Source organism: Microtus oregoni, unplaced genomic scaffold (assembly GCF_018167655.1).
Source record: "Microtus oregoni isolate MIOR12 unplaced genomic scaffold, Mior012 000002F_ref0000024, whole genome shotgun sequence".
In the NCBI taxonomy this organism is placed as follows: Eukaryota; Metazoa; Chordata; class Mammalia; order Rodentia; family Cricetidae; genus Microtus; species Microtus oregoni.
The window spans coordinates 10,582,182-10,602,187 of record NW_024543061.1 but is presented as its reverse complement, the minus strand read 5'-3'; the positions used below and the strand labels follow the sequence as shown (position 1 = coordinate 10,602,187).

Here is a 20,006-nt window from a genome sequence, read left to right as displayed (position 1 = left end):
TCATCCGGGGAAAAACAAACATATGCTTTGTACTGAGAACTAATCTTATGGGTCCTGAGCCTATACTTTTCCTTTCACACAGAACAAAAAAAGTCTCCATAAGACTCAATAAAATGGAGGAAAGTATATCCTGTATGAAGACTGAAATTGAAAAAAAACATAGCTTTGAAACAGTGTTGGTTAAAAAATACATGATGATTATCATGTCAAAGAATTCTTGCATATGATGAAGACACAAATACTAAGAAGCATAAGATATAGAAGAGCTGAAAAAACTAAAGACATAGAGTATATTGAATAAAGAAAGCATAGGAAAAAATCATATTTAGAAAAATAATAGTAGCTTTTTTGGCGGCATAGCGCCTCCCTGCTCAGCCTGCTCGGGCGCTGGGACCAAACCCGAACCTGGAGGACAAAGGGGTGGGCGGTAGCTCCTTTGTTCCCATAGCCTGCCCGCAGCAAGCAGGGTGGGCCCTTTGTTCGCGAGCTAACCAAGCAGTGTGGAGTTTAGATCTGGGCACTTAGTGAAACATCATTATGGTGAGTGAGTGCTGTGGCAGCTGGGAACATACCTCAGCCCGCCCACACTTCCTGGCCATCCTACAGGGGCTATACTGCCCCATACCTCCTCTCTCTTCCTATCCCATCCAGCTTACATCCAGATCCCCCCAGCCCCTTTATTTGGAAACTGTCTCTAGGCCCTAATGCCTTCATTAATCTTAATTTTCTTTCTGGGATGGGAGTAAAAAAAATATTTTCAGTTTTTTATTGGACAACATTTCAAAATTATAATACAAATATTTATTTAAAAAGTGAAGCACAAGGTATTTGGCAGAATTATGGTGACCCTTTAAAGAAGAAATAACATTAACACCCCTGGAACTGTTCCGTGCGAAAGAAAAGAAAGGAATACAACCAGACTTCATGTAGGGAGACAGGATTATCCAGATATCAAAATCAAGATTCAAAAGGAAAAAAATACAGAGATAAGAGGTGAATTTTCTTTATTAACACAAGGACCTCCTAATTCTTGCAAATGAAATCTAAGAATACAATAAGAGGAGTGTAAACTGTAACCAAATTGTTTTCCTATGCAGGAATGAAAGCATGGCTCAAACCCAAAAATATTAACTCCAACTCAGCACAAAGTGCTTCAGAAGCAGAAATCCTGTCATCATCTTGGTACGTATAAAACACTCATTTAAACTCAGGATAAATCCCAGAATGAGCCAGCAGTAGAAGGATGTTTTCTGAATATAGTTACAAATGTAGGACACATTAACTGGCATGTGCAGCCCTGTATGCAGCTTCTGCTGGAAAAAGGAAGAGTACTTGGTTTCTGTTGTCAGCACCCAAAGAGACAATGTCAACTATTCATTTTCTTTCAAAATTGAAGCTTGCCATCAAGGAGACAGATGTTTTTTGATGACACAGTATGCTGACCCTTAGCAAGACCATCTTGATTGAAAACATCAAATAAATCTCCAAACAGTGCACAGACAGCTGATGGCTCACACTGTTCTGGAAAGACATGGAGGCACAGAAGCAATGTGATGGGTTCTTTGAGGAAGTCTTCACGGATGTGAAACTCAAGTACTGGCTGAGATGAATGTCTTCAACAACCTGAGAGTTCACTTGGTGCGTTGGATTATGTCGACTTTCTCCTTGATGACGGATGAGGATGTTAAGAAGGCTGTGAAGGAGTTGAATAAACCTTGGATTAATGGCCAGCCTATACACAGGCAAAGGTCCTGGGTGGCTAATTTCAGAAAGGTCTTCTGACTTCAATTCGAAATGAGAGAGTACACAAGAGAGGCTTGCACAACTTCATGTCCCTGAAGCATTTCCAGAGAGCTATGGAAGCTATGTGGGTGTCAGCTCAGAACCAAAGATCTAGGTCCCTATCCATGGAACTTCATTATTGATCAAAAGTCCAGGGGCCTTTTAGCAACAAAGGTTGGGGAGAATGAGAGAATGATATATCTGGACAATTCTCAGACAAGCTATTTTTATTGTTTGTCTCTTGGACAGTGTTGTAATTGATTGACAAGACAGTTAAATGAGATTAAAAAAAACAACAATGAAACAAAGAAGGGTTTCTGAAAGAAATTTTTAATAACACTGCAAAATAATTTAAAGCAAAAACAAAAATTATAAATGAGAGAAACATTCTTATAATTATACTAAGTAGGAAAAAAACAGAGCACTTCTTCACAATTCTGAAATGAGAGAAGTGCACATGTCCAACCTCACTCTTATTCAGAGAAATGCACAAATCTGACTGAGAAAAAATGAAAAAAGTCAAATGAGCACAATTCATTCTTAATCTTAAAGACTCTCGGAATTCAATCAGAATTGTTAGTCCTGAAAATTCTATCACTAAAGGACAGGATATAAACCAAAAGCACTATATAAAGTCAACAGTAAAAGTAACAAACTTCCTAAGAAAGAAGTAAGGAGTGAATTCCATTCACAACTTCAAAACAAAATGGCTAGGAACCAATTAAAAAAAAAAAAAACAAGTTAAAGATCCATTCATGAAATCATTGGGATGTTAAATAATGAAGTTATGGAAGACAGAGGATGGAAAAATCTTTAACATTCACAAATAGAGAATTCCTGTAGGATGTGATAACAGTGTGACACAAGAATTCAATCCACATCATTATCCCAGGGACACTGGATAAAAACAATGGTGAAAATCATTGCATTACCATCCGTGGAAGTGAGTGTTACAGTGCTCTGCTGCGCAATGACTTAAGCATCTCTTGCTTTGGATGACATTGAAAGTGTGAAGCCTGGTGTGCCTCCCTGTTTCAATCACTAGATAATGAGTTTAATTTTGCTCATTAGGATGTTCTGCTCAATGGGAGTAAGGCTCTGTGTGCAGTTGTTTTGAGGCATTGGGACACGAGTATTTGAAGCAAATCTATGATCTTTGTGGACAGGAAAGAGGGGGAGATCACAGTCACACAGTTCTCCCAAGAACACAGAGTTAGGGACCTCAAACTTTCCTAGCGGACCTGTAGTTACAAATATTTCACCACCAAAAATAAAAACAACATCCTGGAGACTAAGACTTTACCAAATGGGCCTATGGGTACAGTCAAGCTGCAGTGTACTTCTGTCCTTGATTGGAGAATACTGAGCTTCACTCAGTCCCTTCAAGTATAAGAAAAATATCCAAGGATAGAGGGTCTGAGACATTTCAGACTGTCAAATACCTGGAAACAGAAATGTTTGCCTTCTCCTCACATTGTCAGTACGTGCAGTTCAGGTGCCATAGAGAAGGGAAATGTTGGTTATGTAAAAGCCTCACTTCCTAGCTGACACGAAGTTTTACTTAAATGCTATAGTCCTAGGTGGAATTCTGAGTATACTGAATATCCAAAGGGACACAAGCCTAGCAGCATCATCAGCTTTGTGTTTCACAGTAGGGGAATTAGAGTATTTGTCAAGGTCCAAAGACCAAGCTGGGAGTCCTAAACTGGATGCTGATGGACAGGAACTGTGGATTCTGAGGATGGGTTACTGCTTACAGGGTAAAATGTTCCCCTGCTTGTGAATGCTTCATGTGGATTCAGCATTTGCTTTGGAGTGAAGAAGAGGAAGACCTGGCTTGTTCTCATGATGCCTGTTTATTCTAAATTTAGGTTTCTATTTTTCTTCATTTCATGATAACATCTCACTGCTTCTTCTGCGCCTGATGACGTTTAGTTTAAAGCTTCTTAATGGAGCCAACATCCCCTCTCATTGGAACCATGGCATTCTTTTTTCCCAATAATATTAAATCAAATTGTTTTCTATTGTTGAGAAGTCTCACAAAGCAAAAGATGTTTTGTTGTTGTTGTTGTTGCTATGAGATACAAAAAAACCTAATATAGGCTAGAGAGATGGATCAGTGGATAAGAGCCCTTGCTTGTCTTACAGAGGACATAGGTTCAATTCTCCACGTCCATACAGCAGGTCACAGCCATTTGTCACAATATTTGCAGGTGACCCAATGCCCTTTTCTGGAAACCTAGTTCAACAGTCACCAATGTGATACACAGGCATACATGCAGACAAAACACATATATACATAGAATAAATACAAATATATCTTTTTAAAAAGTTTAATTCTTTTGATTACCTGATGTATAGTGTCAAGGTTTAAGGGCTAGAGGAAATATTTGTATGACATGAAATAAGGATTGTTCTTGGTGTAAATTTTGTATCTCTTCATTAAAACAGCTCTTTTAACTTATGATCATGTTTTTTGTATCCATGTTTCAGAATAATCATTAGAGAGTCCAAGAGTTAAGAAAGTTTAATTCTTTTCCAATAAAATCCCCTTGATCTTCTTTTGTTGTATTATTGCTCTAGCCAGAATTTAAGAACTATGTTAAAGCCGGGCAGTGGTGGTGCACGCCTTTAATCCCAGCACTCGGGAGGCAGATGCAGGCGGATCTCTGTGAGTTCGAGACTAGCCTGGTCTACAGAGATAGTTCCAGGACAGGCTCCAAAGCCACAGAGAAACCCTGTCTCGAAAAACCAAAAAAAAAAAAAAAGAACTATGTTAAATAAATATGGAGAGAGTGGACAGGCTTGTCTTGTTCCACATTTTAGTGGGATTGCTTTAAGTTCTCCATTTAATTGGATGTTGGCTGTAAGCTTGCTTTATATTGCTTTTATTTTGTTTAGAAATGTTCCTTGTATTCCTGATCTCTCCATGAACTTTATCTTAAAGGGGTGTTGGATTTTGTCAAATGCTTTTTTGACATCTAGTTAGATGATTATATTTTTTCTTTCAGTTTATTTATATGGTGACTGGCATAGACAGATTTTAATATGTTAAACCATCCCTGCATTTCTGGGATGAAGTTAAACTTTTGTTATTTGCAGTTTAAATGGCAGTATATATAAGTGATGCCAAAAACTCAACAAGGAAACTTCGACAATGATAAATCACTTCAGTGATATGGTAGGATACAAGATCAATTAAAAAATCAGTAGCAATCCCAAATAAAATTGATAAGGAAACTGAGAAATAAATCAGAGAAACATCACCATTCACAACAGCCATATCACATAAAATATCTTGAGGCAACTTTAACCAAAGAAGTTAAAGAACTGTTTAACAGATGCTTTAATCTTTGAAGAAAGAAATTGAAGAAGACACTAGAAAATGAAAAGATCACTCATATTCTTATTTAAGTAGGATAAACCTGCAAACAACTCTCATTCCCCTCATCCAAAGATGGGATAAAGAAAATGTTGCACATTTACACTTTAGGATTTTTCTCAGAGATTAAAAAAAGACATCTTGAAATTTGCAAGCAAATGGATGGAAATACAAAAAAAATTGAGACTGGTAACCCAGATGTAGAAAGATGAACATGGTATGTACTCACTCATAAGTGGATAATAGCCGTAAAGCAAAGGATATTGAGGCTACAGTTCATGATCCCAGAGAAGATAAGTAACAAGGTGAACCCTAAGAAAAACATACATAAATCCACCAGGAAAGGGGAATTAGACAAGTTCGACTGACAAAACTGGAACATGGGGCTGGGGTTAGCATGGGGGACAGAAGGGGAAGATAATGGGAGAAGGGGAGGTAGGAGGAGACCTTGAGGTAATGGGATATTCAAGGTGGAGGAAGGACAGAGATGAGAACAAGTAAACAGATATTTTGATTGAGGGAGCCATTATGGGGTTAGCAAGAAAACTGGTGGTAGAAATTCCCAAGAATTCACAAGGATGACCCCAGCTAAAACACTAAGCAATAGAGGAGATGGTGCCTGAACTGGCCTTGCTCTGTTGTCATGAAGTCAGACTAATCAATATCTTTCTTCTTCCTCTTCTTCTTCTTCTTCTTCTTCTTCTTCTTCTTCTTCTTCTTCTTCTTCTTCTATAAAGTATTTCTGACATAATTGATTGTTTTTTTCCACTCAAAAATTTATATTTCCTCCCCTCCTCTCATTCCCCTCCTGCTCCCCCACTCACCTTCCTCCCTACCCCTCCCTCCTTGTTCTTTGAGAAAATCGACAAGATTGACAAGCCCCTATCCAAACTAATCAAAAGGAAGAGAGAGAACTTGCAAATTAATAAGATCAGAAAAAATGAAAAGGGGGACATAATAACAGACACTGAGAAAATTCAGAGAATCATTAGATCTTACTACAAAGGCCTATATGCCACAAAGTTGGAAAATGTAAAAGAAATGGACTTATTTTTAGATAAATACCATACACCAAAATTAAATCAAGACCAGGTGAACAATTGAAATAGAACTATAAGTCATGAGGGTATAGAAGCTGTCATAAAAAACCTCCCAACCAAAATAAATAAATAAATAAATAACCAGGACCAGATGGTTTTAATTCAGAATTTTTCCAGAACTTACAAGAAGAGCTGATACCTATACTCCTTACAGTGTTTCATATAATAGAAACAGAAGAGTCACTGCCAAAATCTTTTTATGAATCTACAGTTACCGTGATATCAAAACCACACAAAAACTCAACCAAGATAAAGAATTACAGATCAATCTCACTCATGAACATTGATTCAAAAATTCTCAATAAAATACTGGCAAACCGAATCCAAGAACAAATCAATATCTTAAATATCATCATATAATCTTCATCCAGTAATTGATGGAAACAGAGGCAGAGACCTGCATCAGAGCACTGGACTGAGCTCCCAAAGTCCTGTTGAAGAAAGGGAGGAGTGAGTATATGAGCAAAGATGTCAAAGCCATGATGAATACACTCACTGAAACAGTTTTCCTGAACTAATGGGAGCTCACTAACTCCAACTGGATGGGGAAGGAAACAGCAAAGGTCCAAACTGGTCCCTCTGGATGTGGGTGACAGTTGTATGGCTGTGGCATGCTGTGGGGCCACTGTCACCAGAATTTACTTCTACAGCTTGTACTCGTTTTGTTTGGAACCTTTTATTATTAAATGAATACCTCACCAGGCTAGATATGGTAGAGAGAACCTTGAACCTTATCCAAATCAATGTGCCTTACTATTTCTGAGTAGTGGATGGATGCTGGGTTGGGGGTATTAGGTGGAGGGATGGGGAGAAAGGGATGGAGTGGGAACTGGAACCGGTATGTAAAATGAAAAAAAAAGTTTGTTTTCTCTTTAAAATAAATAGAAAAGTTTAATTCTTAGTGATCACAGTGCTTCTGTAACCCACATTCTTTACATCAGTGCAGTAACAGTGCAAACAGAACCTCAGAATAACAGAATCTAATAATTACAAAAGGCCAGTAAAAGAAACTAGCTGGGATACACCACTTAGAATACTCTAGGGAATTCTTTGCTAATCCTGACTGCCATAGGGTGACACAAGAGCAGGTGTCCTTTGAGCACCAGGTCAAATTTTCTGAGCTTATTTGCACATTGATACTTTAGGTGCAGTGAAAATCACTCAAAGCACCTTTAAAAGAAGTTTTCCATTGCCCAGGAAGCAGCCTATATTCCAGATCTCAAGGATGGGGTCAACTTCTCTCCTGTTGTAGGTTTTGGGTTCCAGGTGAGAGGGTACATTATTGGGGAAAACTATCGTAGACCTTGTTGCTTTTCATACCTTGATGTCCTAGTCATTGAAATTATGGTATCTAAGTAGTGCTAAGTTTCCATTTTATTTTATGGCTTCTCAGTTGCAACTTATGACTGTTGTTAATGTTTCTACATCGATGATGCATTTACAGCAGAATGCTTTCACTATTACTGTGCCAGCATGGTGTGTTTTCATTCCAGCCTCCACTATTGACATTATGCTTACCTGGTCCTCAGCTTTGATGTCTGTGTCTCTAAGACAAAGGGCTACTATCTCCTCCAGGACCAGCAAGAGTGTCACTGAATATGGCATTAGTTACATGCACTGGTCCCAACAGAAACCAGGTCAACCCCCCAAACTCCTCATGTATGGTGCATCTAACCTAGAATCTGGGGTTCCTGGCCAGGTTCAGTGGAAGTGGTTCTGGGACAGACCTCACCCTATACATTCTTGCTGTAGAGACTGCTGCTGATGCAGCCCATTATTGTAAGCAGAGTTATAAAACCCCTCCCACAGTGCTCCAGGGCTAAACAAAAACCTCCTTAGGTTGCTGCTCACTGAAGTGCAGTCTCTGAGCTGGGACTGTACCCACACATCCCCACTCTGTGATTTTAGAAAGATTATTCATAAAAAGCGTAAAGATGTGAAACAGATTTCTTAAAGTAATATGTGTGTTTGTCTGACCATGGGTCCTTTTCAATTTTTTTCAATCTTCTTTCTTTCTTTCTTTCTTTCTTTCCTTTCTTTTGTTTTTATTGAGAAAAGAAAAAAAAAAACAAATTTCCTCCTCCTCCCAGCCTCCCATTTCACTCCCCCTCCTCCCACCCTTCTCCCCCTCCTCCCACCCTTCTCCCCCTCCCCCCACTTCTCTCCCCCTCCCTCTCCAGCCCAATGAGCAGTCAGATTTCCCTGCCCTGTGGTAAGTCCTAGGTCCTCCCCCCTCCGTCCATTTCTAGGAAGGTGAACATCCAAACTGGCTAGGCTCCCACAAAGCCAGCACATTACATAGGTTCAAAACCCCGTGCCATTGTCCTTGGGTTCTCATCAGCCCTCATTGTTAGCCATGCTCAGAGAGTCCAGTTTTATCCCATGCTTTTTCAGTCACAGTTCAGCTGGCCTTGGTGAGCTCTCAATAGATCAGCTCCACTGTCTCAGTGGGTGGGTGCTCCCCTCGTGGTCCCGACTTCTTTGCTCATGTTCTCCCTCCTTCTGGCTCCTCATTGGGACCTTGGGAGCTCAGTCCAGTACTCCAGTGTGGGTCTCTGTCTCTGTCTCCATCCATCACCAGATGAAGGTTCTATGATGATATGCAAGATATTCGTCAGTATTGCTATAGGATAGGGTCATTTCAGGTTCCCCATCCTCAGCTGCCCAAGGAACTAACTGGGGACCTCGGCTTGGGCATCTGCGAGCCACTCTAGGTTCAAGTCTCTTGCCAACCCTAAGGTGGCTCCCTTAACTAAGAACTGTGCTTCCGTGCTCCCCCATCCAACCTTCCTTCATCCCAATCCTCCCCCTTCCCCAAGCTCCCCCCATTCTCCCCCTAGCCCCCCTCTCTCCCCATCTCGCCTTACCCCCATCCCACCCCACCCCCAAGATCTCAATTTTCTCCCCGGCAATTTGGTCTACTTCCCTTAGCCACGAGGACAACTATATGCTTTTCCTTTGGTTCACCTTCTTACTTAGCTTCTTTGGGATCACCAATTGTAGACTCCGTGACCCTTGTTTATGGCTAGAAACCAATTATGAGTGAGTACATCCCCCGCAACAGACAAAGGTCTGATCTCCAAAATATATAGAGAACTCAGGAAACTAGACTTTAAAATGCTAATTAACCCAATTAAAAAATGGGGCACTGAACTGAACAGAGAATTCTCAGCAGAGGAAGTTCAAATGGCCAAAAGACACTTAAGGTCATGCTCAACCTCATTAGCAATCAGGGAAATGCAAATCAAAACAACTCTGAGATATCGTCTTACACCTGTCAGAATGGCTAAAATAAAAAACTCCAATGATAGCCTTTGCTGGAGAGGCTGTGGAGGAAGGGGAACCCTCATCTTTCTTTCTTTTGATTTTTTGAGACAGGGTTTTTCTGTAGCTTTTTGGTTCCTGTCCTGGTTCTAGCTCTTCTAGACCAGGCTGGCCTCAAACTCACAGAGACCCGCCTGCCTCTGCCTCCAGAGTGCTGGGATTAAAGGCGTGCGCCACCACCGCCCGGCTCAATCTTCTTTCTTAATAAAGATCCCACTGCTACTATTTCTAAAGCACAATTTTTAGGTTCAATAGATTGACTAATCATTTAAAATGTACAGGAAATATTCCTAGGTAACTCAAAATAAGATATTGAATATTGAAGACTGTTAGTTGTCTTGCAGACACAAGTTGACATCTCCATCCTAATGTCAAATTTCCACTTCTATTTGCTTTAGATTTCAAATGTACCTCTTCAACAGATCACACAAGCAAACCTCCTGCAGCTGATTTACTGCTTAGCTTCTGATCAGTATTTCTGTGTCCATCACAGATGCTTAGCTACAGGATTAGACTACTTAGCTCTTCTTTACTCTTATCCATTCCTCACACCTTTCTTTTTAATATCTTCTACAATGTGGTCACATTTTCTTTTTACCTTCTTCAATTTTTACTATCTTCTTTGGGGGAGTAATATAATGTCTTAGTATATATCCTAGCTGAACTGGATACTACTTCGTGTATCATCACACCGAAGTTGTAACCCATCAGGCTCTTCACCATGACTGACAAATTACATGACACCACACCTAGGATCTATTTTATATTCTAGTTATTCTCCCATTACAGGTACAGAAACTCTAAAGATCCAGGAGTGCAAGCTTCTATAGTGGAGACTTTACTTCAAAGAAACTTCTACCTACTCATGAACCTTCTTTGGACTTTTATATCCTTTCCATGTGTAGTGAGAAAGCTCAACAAAATGATCCTTAGTAACATCTTCTGATGAACATCTTTGAGTTTTTCCAAGATGACAGTCCTAGCTGAGGATAGTGAAACTGCATTTTATGACTTTCCTTGTGTTGCGCAAGAAGTAGTCACAAAGTCACATATGAGCTCAACACCTAAAATCTGACCACGGTGTGTCTGGTTATTCCTCTCAGTCCCTCACAGGTTATTCAGGATGTTGGCAAGTCTGCATTCTGTTCTGGATACGCAAAAACATCTCACTGTATGACCAGCAAAGTTGTTGGTACAACCATTTTTTAAAAAAAATTATCTCAAATGTTTGCATGATTACAATGACTTTGCAAATGTCTTGACTCAATTATTCATGTGTCAAGATCAGAAGCGTGATCCACCTTGTCCGATGACTGTCACATTTACTGATGGACATGCAGTAAGGAAATCCTCAAGGGTACATATGATCTCAAGATTACTGCTATTCAGCCTGGACCACAAGAAGTTGGTTGAACTCTATTCCCAAACACAGAAAAACAAGTATTGTATTCAAAAACACAGTAAGTCTTTTCTGAAACAAATTTATATATTGAGCCACAGAGAAAAAATTAGCACATTAACATGATTTTTATTTTCATTATAGCTTATTCTTTTCCTCCATACTGCCGTGCTGAGGAAGTTGTAGCTGATAGTACCATTGAGTCTTTACCTGGGTGAAGCTGTGTTTCCCAAGAGGCACAGAACTCAGCTGTAACTTGTTGTTTTATTGTTCTTCTTTTCACACAATTTCAGGCAATTATCTGTGATATCTGAACATGAGTTACATGTGATAACATTTAGACCATCTAAGTAGGGAGGTTTTCATTTTAGGCTATAGCACTCTTTGTCAATATTACATGACTTTTACAACATAATAAATAACAACATCCTCAGACCCCAATATGACGATTTTGGAGAGTGAAATATGATTTCCCTAGGCCTTCATACTTCGTAGGGTCCATGGAAGAGTTTTCTGTGTCTCATGAGGTCAAGGTCATCAATATCAAACTTTCTGGCTCCAAAGCTGGGAGCAAAATAATCTTTGTTGTTGTCAGCCAGTATATTTGTAGTTAGTTCACTTTTAAACACAGCCTAAGGAATCCAATGCACAAGAGTGGAAACTGGATTTGTGGGAAAAGCAGTAACTAAAGATTTTCTGGATTTTTCTACTATGCTTAAAAGAACATGAAACTTTTGTCCTTTTGCTCTCCATGATCTCCCCTTACATACTGTGAAAATACATGTTTAATTCCAATAGCCTTAGTATATGTATGGCCCTGTCTCCGTGTGTTCTATTTGAATTATCAGCAGTAAATGATATGAATCCACAATATGATCTGATTGCAGTTGTCAAAAAGCAATGTACAGTGTTCTGCAAAAATCCAGAGCACAGCACAATTTGTTAAATATTGATTTGGACAGTTACTCATTTGTCATATTCTTAGACACTGACACTGACTGGAGCAGAGTTATTCATCTCTCATGATTTTTTGTGTTGAGATCAGTAATTTCATTAATTCACATGCTGCTTATCTCTGTTTTATCATGGTGTTACAAGTTGACAAAGAGATCTGAATATGGTTATCAGAAATGGTTTAATATTTTGTATATTAAAATTAGATGTATAAAATTATATACTAAATGCAAGTAAATGAGAAATGCATGTTACTTAAATGTATATTTAATTGTAAATAATACTGTTGGCTTATTGACAAAATATTAATGTCAGATATCTACTTGGTTTAGAAAGTAAATGCCTGAACTGCCTTGTAAACACATGATTATTAACACATATTTTGATAGGTTGTCTCCATGCACAGATTAGAGTGGCCTAGAACTTGTACCACAGGCTACCATCAAATATATAATCCCCTGTGTATGTCTCTCCAGTTCTGAGATTAAAGATGTGAATCTAAACTTCTTGCCATGATGCTTTATTTATTCATTTTTTCTATTTCTTGTATTTTTCACATGATACTAGGTTTATAATTTACTTCTTATATATTATTTCAGAGTTCACTAACTGAAAGTCCTCATATGTTCTGTGATTTCTATTAATTGCTTCTGATTTTCATTCATACTCAAACATACTTTTTGTATATCATTGATCTCTGGTACTGTGGTCTATAGATCTTTATAAAATTATTGCTTGATTTATAATGACAGTGTTCCCTTCTGCGGTAATTTTTTAGTGTTCACTATTTCAGCAAGAACATTTTCAGCCACTTTCAATACTCTAATTTGTAAATTATCTTATAAAATGCATTATAGAAAAAACACTCTTGGTAAGTATTGGTCTACATAAATGACTTTTTTTGAAAAAATATTAAGTGTGTTTTCTTCCTCTTTATTTACCACAATTTATCGTCTTGTTTCAGTTCCCTTAAATGTGCAGATGACACTTGTTTGTTTCTGCAGGTTGCACCCTTGCCTTGAGATTTAATATTCTTTCACCTCAATCTTTTTTTTTCTTTTTTTATTGAGAAAAGGAGAAAAAAAACAAGTTTCCACCTCCTCCCAGCCTACCATTTCCCTCCCCCTCCTCCCCCCCTACGCCCCCTCCTCCCACCCTTCTCCCCCTCCCCCGACTCCTTTCCCCCTCCCTCTCCAGTCCAAAGAGCAGTCAGGGTTTTCTGCCCTGTGGTAAGACCTAGGACCTCCCACCTCCGTCCATATCTAGGAAGGTGAACATCCAAACTGGCTGGGCTCCCACAAAGCCATCACATTACGTAGGATCAAACCCCCGTGCCATTGTCCTTTGCGTCTCATCAGCCCTCATTGTTCGCCATGTTCAGAGAGTCCAGTTTTATCCCATGCTTTTTCAGTCACAGTCCAGCCGGTCTTGGTGAGCTCTCAATAGATCAGCTCCACTGTCTCAGTGGGTGGGTGCATCCCTCGTGGTCCCGACTTCTTTGCTCATGTTCTCCCTCCTTCTGCTCCTCATTGGGACTTTGGGAGCTCAGTCCAGTGCTCCAGTGTGGGTCTCTGTCTCTAGCTCCATCCATCACCAGATGAAGGTTCTATGATGATATGCAAGATATTCGTCAGTATTGCTCAAGGATAGGGTCATTTCAGGTTCCCTATTCTCAACTGCCCAAGGAACTAACTGGGGACCTCAATCTTAATGTCCTTCAGGATTTACACAGAGTGAAACTTGGTCTGTTTTTTTTTTTGTAAAGAAATTAGACTACAATGTCGGTGGCATTCTTCATTGTTCGCTATATAAGTGTGGTTATATAGAAAGAAATGAACAAAATAAACCTCAATTGTCTATCTATCTTTTTTATTTTCCTCTCTCCACCAATTCTCTGTTTTATTGAATTTTTACTATAAGTGTATTTTGCTATATTTGGAACATATTTTAACATTTCAACTGTAATGTTAATTTTAGACAGCTTTCCTAACGTTTCTACAACTGATTTTAAAATGTTGTGGATTTTGACACAAAGCTGATACTAGAGTGTCTAATTGATTTCTGTTTGAGCACTGTAAGATGATAGCATTCAGTGATTGCTCACATTTTCAATGATGTTATATTTACCCATTGATGGACACCCAGTACAAACACACACTGCACATTCATTTCCTTATGAATTTGTTAACTGCTTTGCATGGGCCCCATCAACTCAGACCAACCACCTAAAATTTATCAACCAAACCTTCTCAGTGAGAACATCAGACAAGCAGAGGGAGCAACATGGTGTCTCAAACCCAGGTTCTCATGGCCCTGTTGTTCTGGGTTTCTGGTGAGAAATTCTAAAGTATTATCATCTATTAGAGTCACTTCTTCTATATAAGACATTCATAATGTGTTCTATGAGACAATACGTCTTACTCAATGCTTCTCTGACAATACCATATTACAAAGATATAAAATGACAAATTTCTACTGCTACTATATTGTTTTTTTTATATTATGCATCATCATTTTCTATTGCTGATTGCAGGTGCCTGTGCAGATATCGTGATGACCCAGTCTCCATCCTTCCTGCCTGTGTCAGCAGGAGAGAAGGTCACCATCAGCTGCAAGTCCAGTCAGAGTCTTTTAGCTGGTAGTACTAACTACTTGGCTTGGTACCAGCAGAAACCAGGGCAGGCTCCTAAACTACTGATCTACTATGCATCCACACGGCACACTGGGGTTCCTGATCGCTTCACAGGCAGTGGATCTGGGACAGATTTCACTCTCACCATCAGCAGTGTCCAGGCTGAAGACCTGGCAGATTACTACTGTATGCAGCATTATGATGATCCTCCCACAGTGCTTCAGCCTCTAACAAAAACCTCTCTGAGATTCTCAGCAGCTGTCTGCCCCACACAGCCCTGGACCTGCACACTTCCCCCTGCTTCTTGAGGCTGGTGTGTTCAAACAGTGGTGCAAAAGTTGGAGGATCCCAGAAAAAATAATGGGTTCAATGTCTCTTATGTCTATAGTTATGAAAAAAATCCTTTAAATGAAAATGTAAAAAAGAACTCAGTATTATCTTTATATTCCTTCTGTAACACTTTAACAAAAATGAAGAAATTTTTTAATACTTCTGGAATTTTATTGTCCATCATAAGACTCTATGCACAGAAGTAAAGGTAATGGCAATGTTTGGAAGCTCTAGGAAAAATGTTACTGCTCTTTTACTGAATTCTGTGATGCTTTCTTTTTCCTTACTACAAATTGGAACTCCAGCATGTCCTAGCTAAATGTACATAAAACATGATAGGGCTTGGAAAGTATTTCTAGAAACTAGAAAACATAGTTTAGTCACATTTCTTTTTTCAAATGGGCTCTGCTTGTTGGCAGCATGTTGCAGCTCCATTAAGATAGTTCTTTCTGGCTCGAAGGTGGAAGAAAAAACAATAATAAAAGCAAACAACCACAGTTCTCCAAAAGGGCAGCTTCCTGGGTGATTTAATAACTCTGGTTCTTTCAGGAGACCAAGCATTTAAATGGGCTTTATGAGCAACATGTTGCAAACTGCATAATAGTGTGACATAGACCCACTGCATACTTGGAATTGGGGCAGGTTACAAGGCTTGCAGAGGCAATGAACATGCCTCAGTCATGCTCACTGGGCAGAACCAAAAGGCAAAGCAGCTGTAGTAATAGTCAGGCTGCAGGTTTGCATTTTAAAAGCTCTCTAGAACAGACAATTTCATAAACACAATAGGACAGATTTAGACATAGAAGATCTGTAAACAAGTATCAGTATGTTTAAAAATTGTTTGTAGATTTGAAAGAAAAAGGAGAACGAGTAACTAGAAAGTAAATGTAATATAAAAGATTACAGAGAGTCATAGATTAAAGGAGTAAAGATAATAAAATAAATATTAAACACATAGAAAAAGTAATAGACTAAGAAAATAAGCCACATATAGATGTAATACCTACAGAGGGTCCGGATTATGTCTATTATTTGTTTTCATTGAATGTTTTGACTGTTAATGACTAAGTACAGAAAGATATTTCATTGTATGGGCTCTAAGCTAAACCAGCAGAGATATTTTATTTATTTTATTATTTAATTAAAAATTTCCACCTCCTCCCATTTCCCTCCTGCTCTCCAAAACCCCATTCCTTTCCTCTCCAGTCCAAAGAGAAGTCAGGTTTCCCTGTCCTGTGGGAAGTACAAGGTCCTCCCCCTTCCATCCAGGACTAGGAAGGTGAGCATCCAAACAGACTAGGCTCCCACAAAGTCATTACATGCAGTAGGTTCAAAACCCAGTGCCATTGTCCTTGGCTTCTCAGTTAGCCCTCCTTGTCAGCCATGTTCAGGGAGTCCAGTTTGATCATATGCTCCATCATCTAGCTGGCCTTGGTGAACTCCCATTAGATCAGTCCCACCGTCTCAGTGGGTGGGTGCAGCCTCGCGGTCCTAACTTCCTTGCTCATGTTCTCCCTCCTTCTGCTCCTCATTTGGACCTTAGGAACTCAGTCCAGTATTCCAATGTGGGTCTCTGTCTCTAGCTTTATCCATCGTCAGATGAAGTTTTTATGGTGAAATGCAAGATATTCATCAGTATCGCTATAGGATAGGGCCATTTCAGGCTCCCTCTACTCAGTTGCCCAAGGATCTAGCTGGGGACATCTCCATGGACATCTGGGAACACCTCTAGAGTCATGTCTCTCGCCGACCCTAAAATGACTCCCTTAATTAAGATATATACTTCCCTACTCCCATATCCACCCTTCCTCCATTCCAACAGTCCCATTCCCCCAAGTTCTCCCCATCCCCCTTCTCACTCTTTTCTCCCCATTTCCCCTTAACCCCATCCCATCCTCACCACCAAGTTTCCAATTTTTGCCTGGTAATCTTGTCTCCTTCCAATATCAGGAGGATAACTATATGTTTTTCTTTGGGTTCACTTTATTTAGCTTCTCTAGGATCTCATATTATAGGCTCAATGTCCTTTATTTATGGCTAGAATCCACTTATCAGTGAGTACATACCACATTCATTTTTTGGGTCTGGGTTAACTCACTCAGGATAGTGTGCTCTATTACCATCCATTTGCATGCAAAATTCAAGATGTCAATGTTTTTTACCACTGAGTAGTACTCTAATGCATACATATTCCACACTTTCTTTATCCATTCTTCCATTGAGGAGCAACTAGGTTGTTTCCAGGTTCTGGCAATTACAAATAATGCTGCTATGAACGGAGTTGAACAAATGCTTTTGTAGTATGATAGATCATCTCTTGGGTACATTCCCAAGAGTGGTATTGCTGGATCCTGGAGTAGGTTGATCCCAAATTTCCTGAGAAACTACCACACTGATTTCCAAAGTGGTTGTACAAGTTTGCATTCCTGCCAGCAATTATGAGTTTTCCTCTTACTCCACAGCCTCTCCAGCAAAGGCTATCATTGATGTTTTTGATTTTAGCCATTCTGACAGGTGTAAAATGGTATCTCAAAGTTGTTTTGATTTGTATTTCCCTGATTGCTAAGGAGGTTGAGCATGACCTTAAGTGTCTTTTGCCCATTTAAACAGCTTCTGTTGAGAATTCTCTGTTCAGGGAGAATTGGGTTAATTAGCATTTTAAAGTTTAGTGTCTTGAGGTCTTTATATATTTTAGAAATCAGACCTTTGTCTGATGTGGGGTTGGTGAAGATCTCCCAGTCAGTGGGTTGTCTTTTTGTCCTAATGACAGTGTCCTTTGCTTTACAGAATCTTCTCAGTCTCAGGAGGTCCCATTTATTCAATGTTGTCCTTATTGTCTGTGCTACTGGGGTTATATGTAGGAAGTGGTCTCCTGTGCCCATGTATTGTAGAGTACTTCCAACTTTCTCTTCTATCAGTTTCAGTGTGTTTAGATTGATATTGAGGTCTTTAATCCATTCGGACTTGAGTTTTGTGCATGGTGATAGATATGGATCTATTTTTATTCTTCTACAGTTTGACATCCAGTTATGCTAGCACCATTTGTTGAAGATACTTTCTTTCTTCCATTATATACTTTTAGCTCCTTTTTCAAAAATGAGGTGTTCATAGGTTTGTGGGTTAATATCTGTGTCTTCTACTCGATTCCATTGGTCAACATCTCTGTTTTTCTGCCAATACCAAGCTGTTTTCATTACTGTAGCTATGTAATAGAGTCTGAAGTCAGGGATGGTAATGCCAGTGGAAGTACCTTTATTGTACAGGTTTGTTTTGGCTATCCTGTGTTTTTTGTTTTTCCATATAAAGTTGATTATTATTGTATCAAGTTCTGTGAAGAATTTTATTGGGATTTTGATGGGGATTGCATTGAATCTATAGATTGTTTTTGGTAGAATTGCCATTTTACTATGTTGATCCTCCCAATCCAAGGCAAGGGAGATCCTTTCATTTTCTGGTATCCGCTTAAATTTCTTTCTTCAAATACTATATATTTGAAGGTGTCATGCTTTCAAAATTTGAATCAAAGAATAGATTGCTTTGGAAAAGAGGTTCTTCTTTTGTTTCCACAGAGTATGAGAACCTGTGGAATCCTTCCAGACTAATGTAGTTTGATGGACCATGAAAAGTGGACATAAATAACCCCAAAATTATTTTGCCCAAGTAAAGAATGAGGCAGTTTGGAGAGAACTATGTCCAAATTCCCTAAATGAGTTTGCTTATATTTAAAGAAGGATATGCCATAGAGATTTGCATTGGTATGGATCTTGGTTTACTGATACAAGTTTAAGATCAAGTTTGTTATATGTATATTTCTGCTCTTGATTAATGTATTGTGTTTGTACAGATAACTTAAAAATACAATGTATAATTAAGAAATATAGTTTAATAGATAATCATCTATAATAGTCAGGCGAGTAGCCTTTTTAGTTAGGATGTGTGTGTGTTTGTCTGTGTGTGTGTGTGTGTGTGTGTATCAGTTAGATAGGTATTCTTCAAATCTTTCAGAGAACTTGAGAATATGGCATTCAAAATGCTTTAATACCTTAAGACTTTTCATGACAATGAGACACATCTGGTGCATGCATCACTGATCTACTTCAAGTGGATGATAGGCTCCAATGATGCTCTTTATGGTGTTGCTTAGCCATTTGGTCAGGAAACTGCTTTGGCCTGGACTGCTTGAGGAACTGTACATGCAATAACCACAAGGAAATGACTGTGGAACTTGCCCAAAGGTGAAGCAATCCTTTGGGATTCCTGCTTCATGAAAGGGTCTGCCAGAGATTCTGCAGGACACAGAAGAAAGTGACTGACAAACTGCCAGGACAAGCAGGAGTATCTTTGAAATTTCCTGTTTAATGGAAAAGTATGCTGGATACTATGGGCCTGTAGGCTGAATATGGATGCCCCCAAATTAAAGAATAACTTTGGGTGATTGTACAGGCAGCAAGATGTCTGTGAAGAGTTTTGTAAGTTGTTTACAATGTACTTCTTGTTTACTTAACTAATATTCTATCCTTCTGGAGTTTTTGAGGGAATTGAAGAATATATATAGTCATAGTTTTCCTTAGTTATGATAGAAGATAAGGTAGATATAAATATTTTAACTGCAATTCTTGCTTGATACCTGTTTTGTTATATGTAATTTTACTGTGTTAAAGTTAAAACCTTCCTTTTCACTTAGACAAAAAAAAATAGATGGTGCTTTAAATAGTTAATGAATAAAGAAGCTGTTTCAGCTAGTAGCTCAGGAGACTAGGACTAGGTGAGAAAATTCTAAACTGAATGCTAGAAGTAAGAACGTGGAATCAGTTAGATGCCATGTAGCCCCCAGAAGAGAAAATGTGAGCTGCCAGCTGGAACCTTGCCATGAGCCTCATGCTAAAATATAAAATAATAGAAATGTGTTAATTTAATATGCAAGTGCTTGCTAGGAATATGCTATAGTAATTGGCCAAGCAGTGTTTTAAATAATACAGTTTCTGTGGGGTTATTTCAGAGCTGAGCAGGCAGGAAAAAACAAGTGGTCTCCATACAACAATGTCCATTGCTTCTGTTTTTTTCTTGCTTTTTATAAATTATTTTTCTTTTTATTACATTTTA

At 38.9% G+C, this 20,006-nt stretch overlaps 1 gene segment (V, D, J or C); it reads left to right on the top strand.

Moving 5' to 3' along the window:
* The first annotated feature begins 14,181 nt into the window (after positions 1–14,181).
* Positions 14,182–14,881, top strand: LOC121433262. The segment is given in 2 exon segments: positions 14,182–14,273; positions 14,475–14,881. Coding segments are annotated over 2 exon segments (456 nt in total).
* The last annotated feature ends 5,125 nt before the right edge of the window (positions 14,882–20,006 follow it).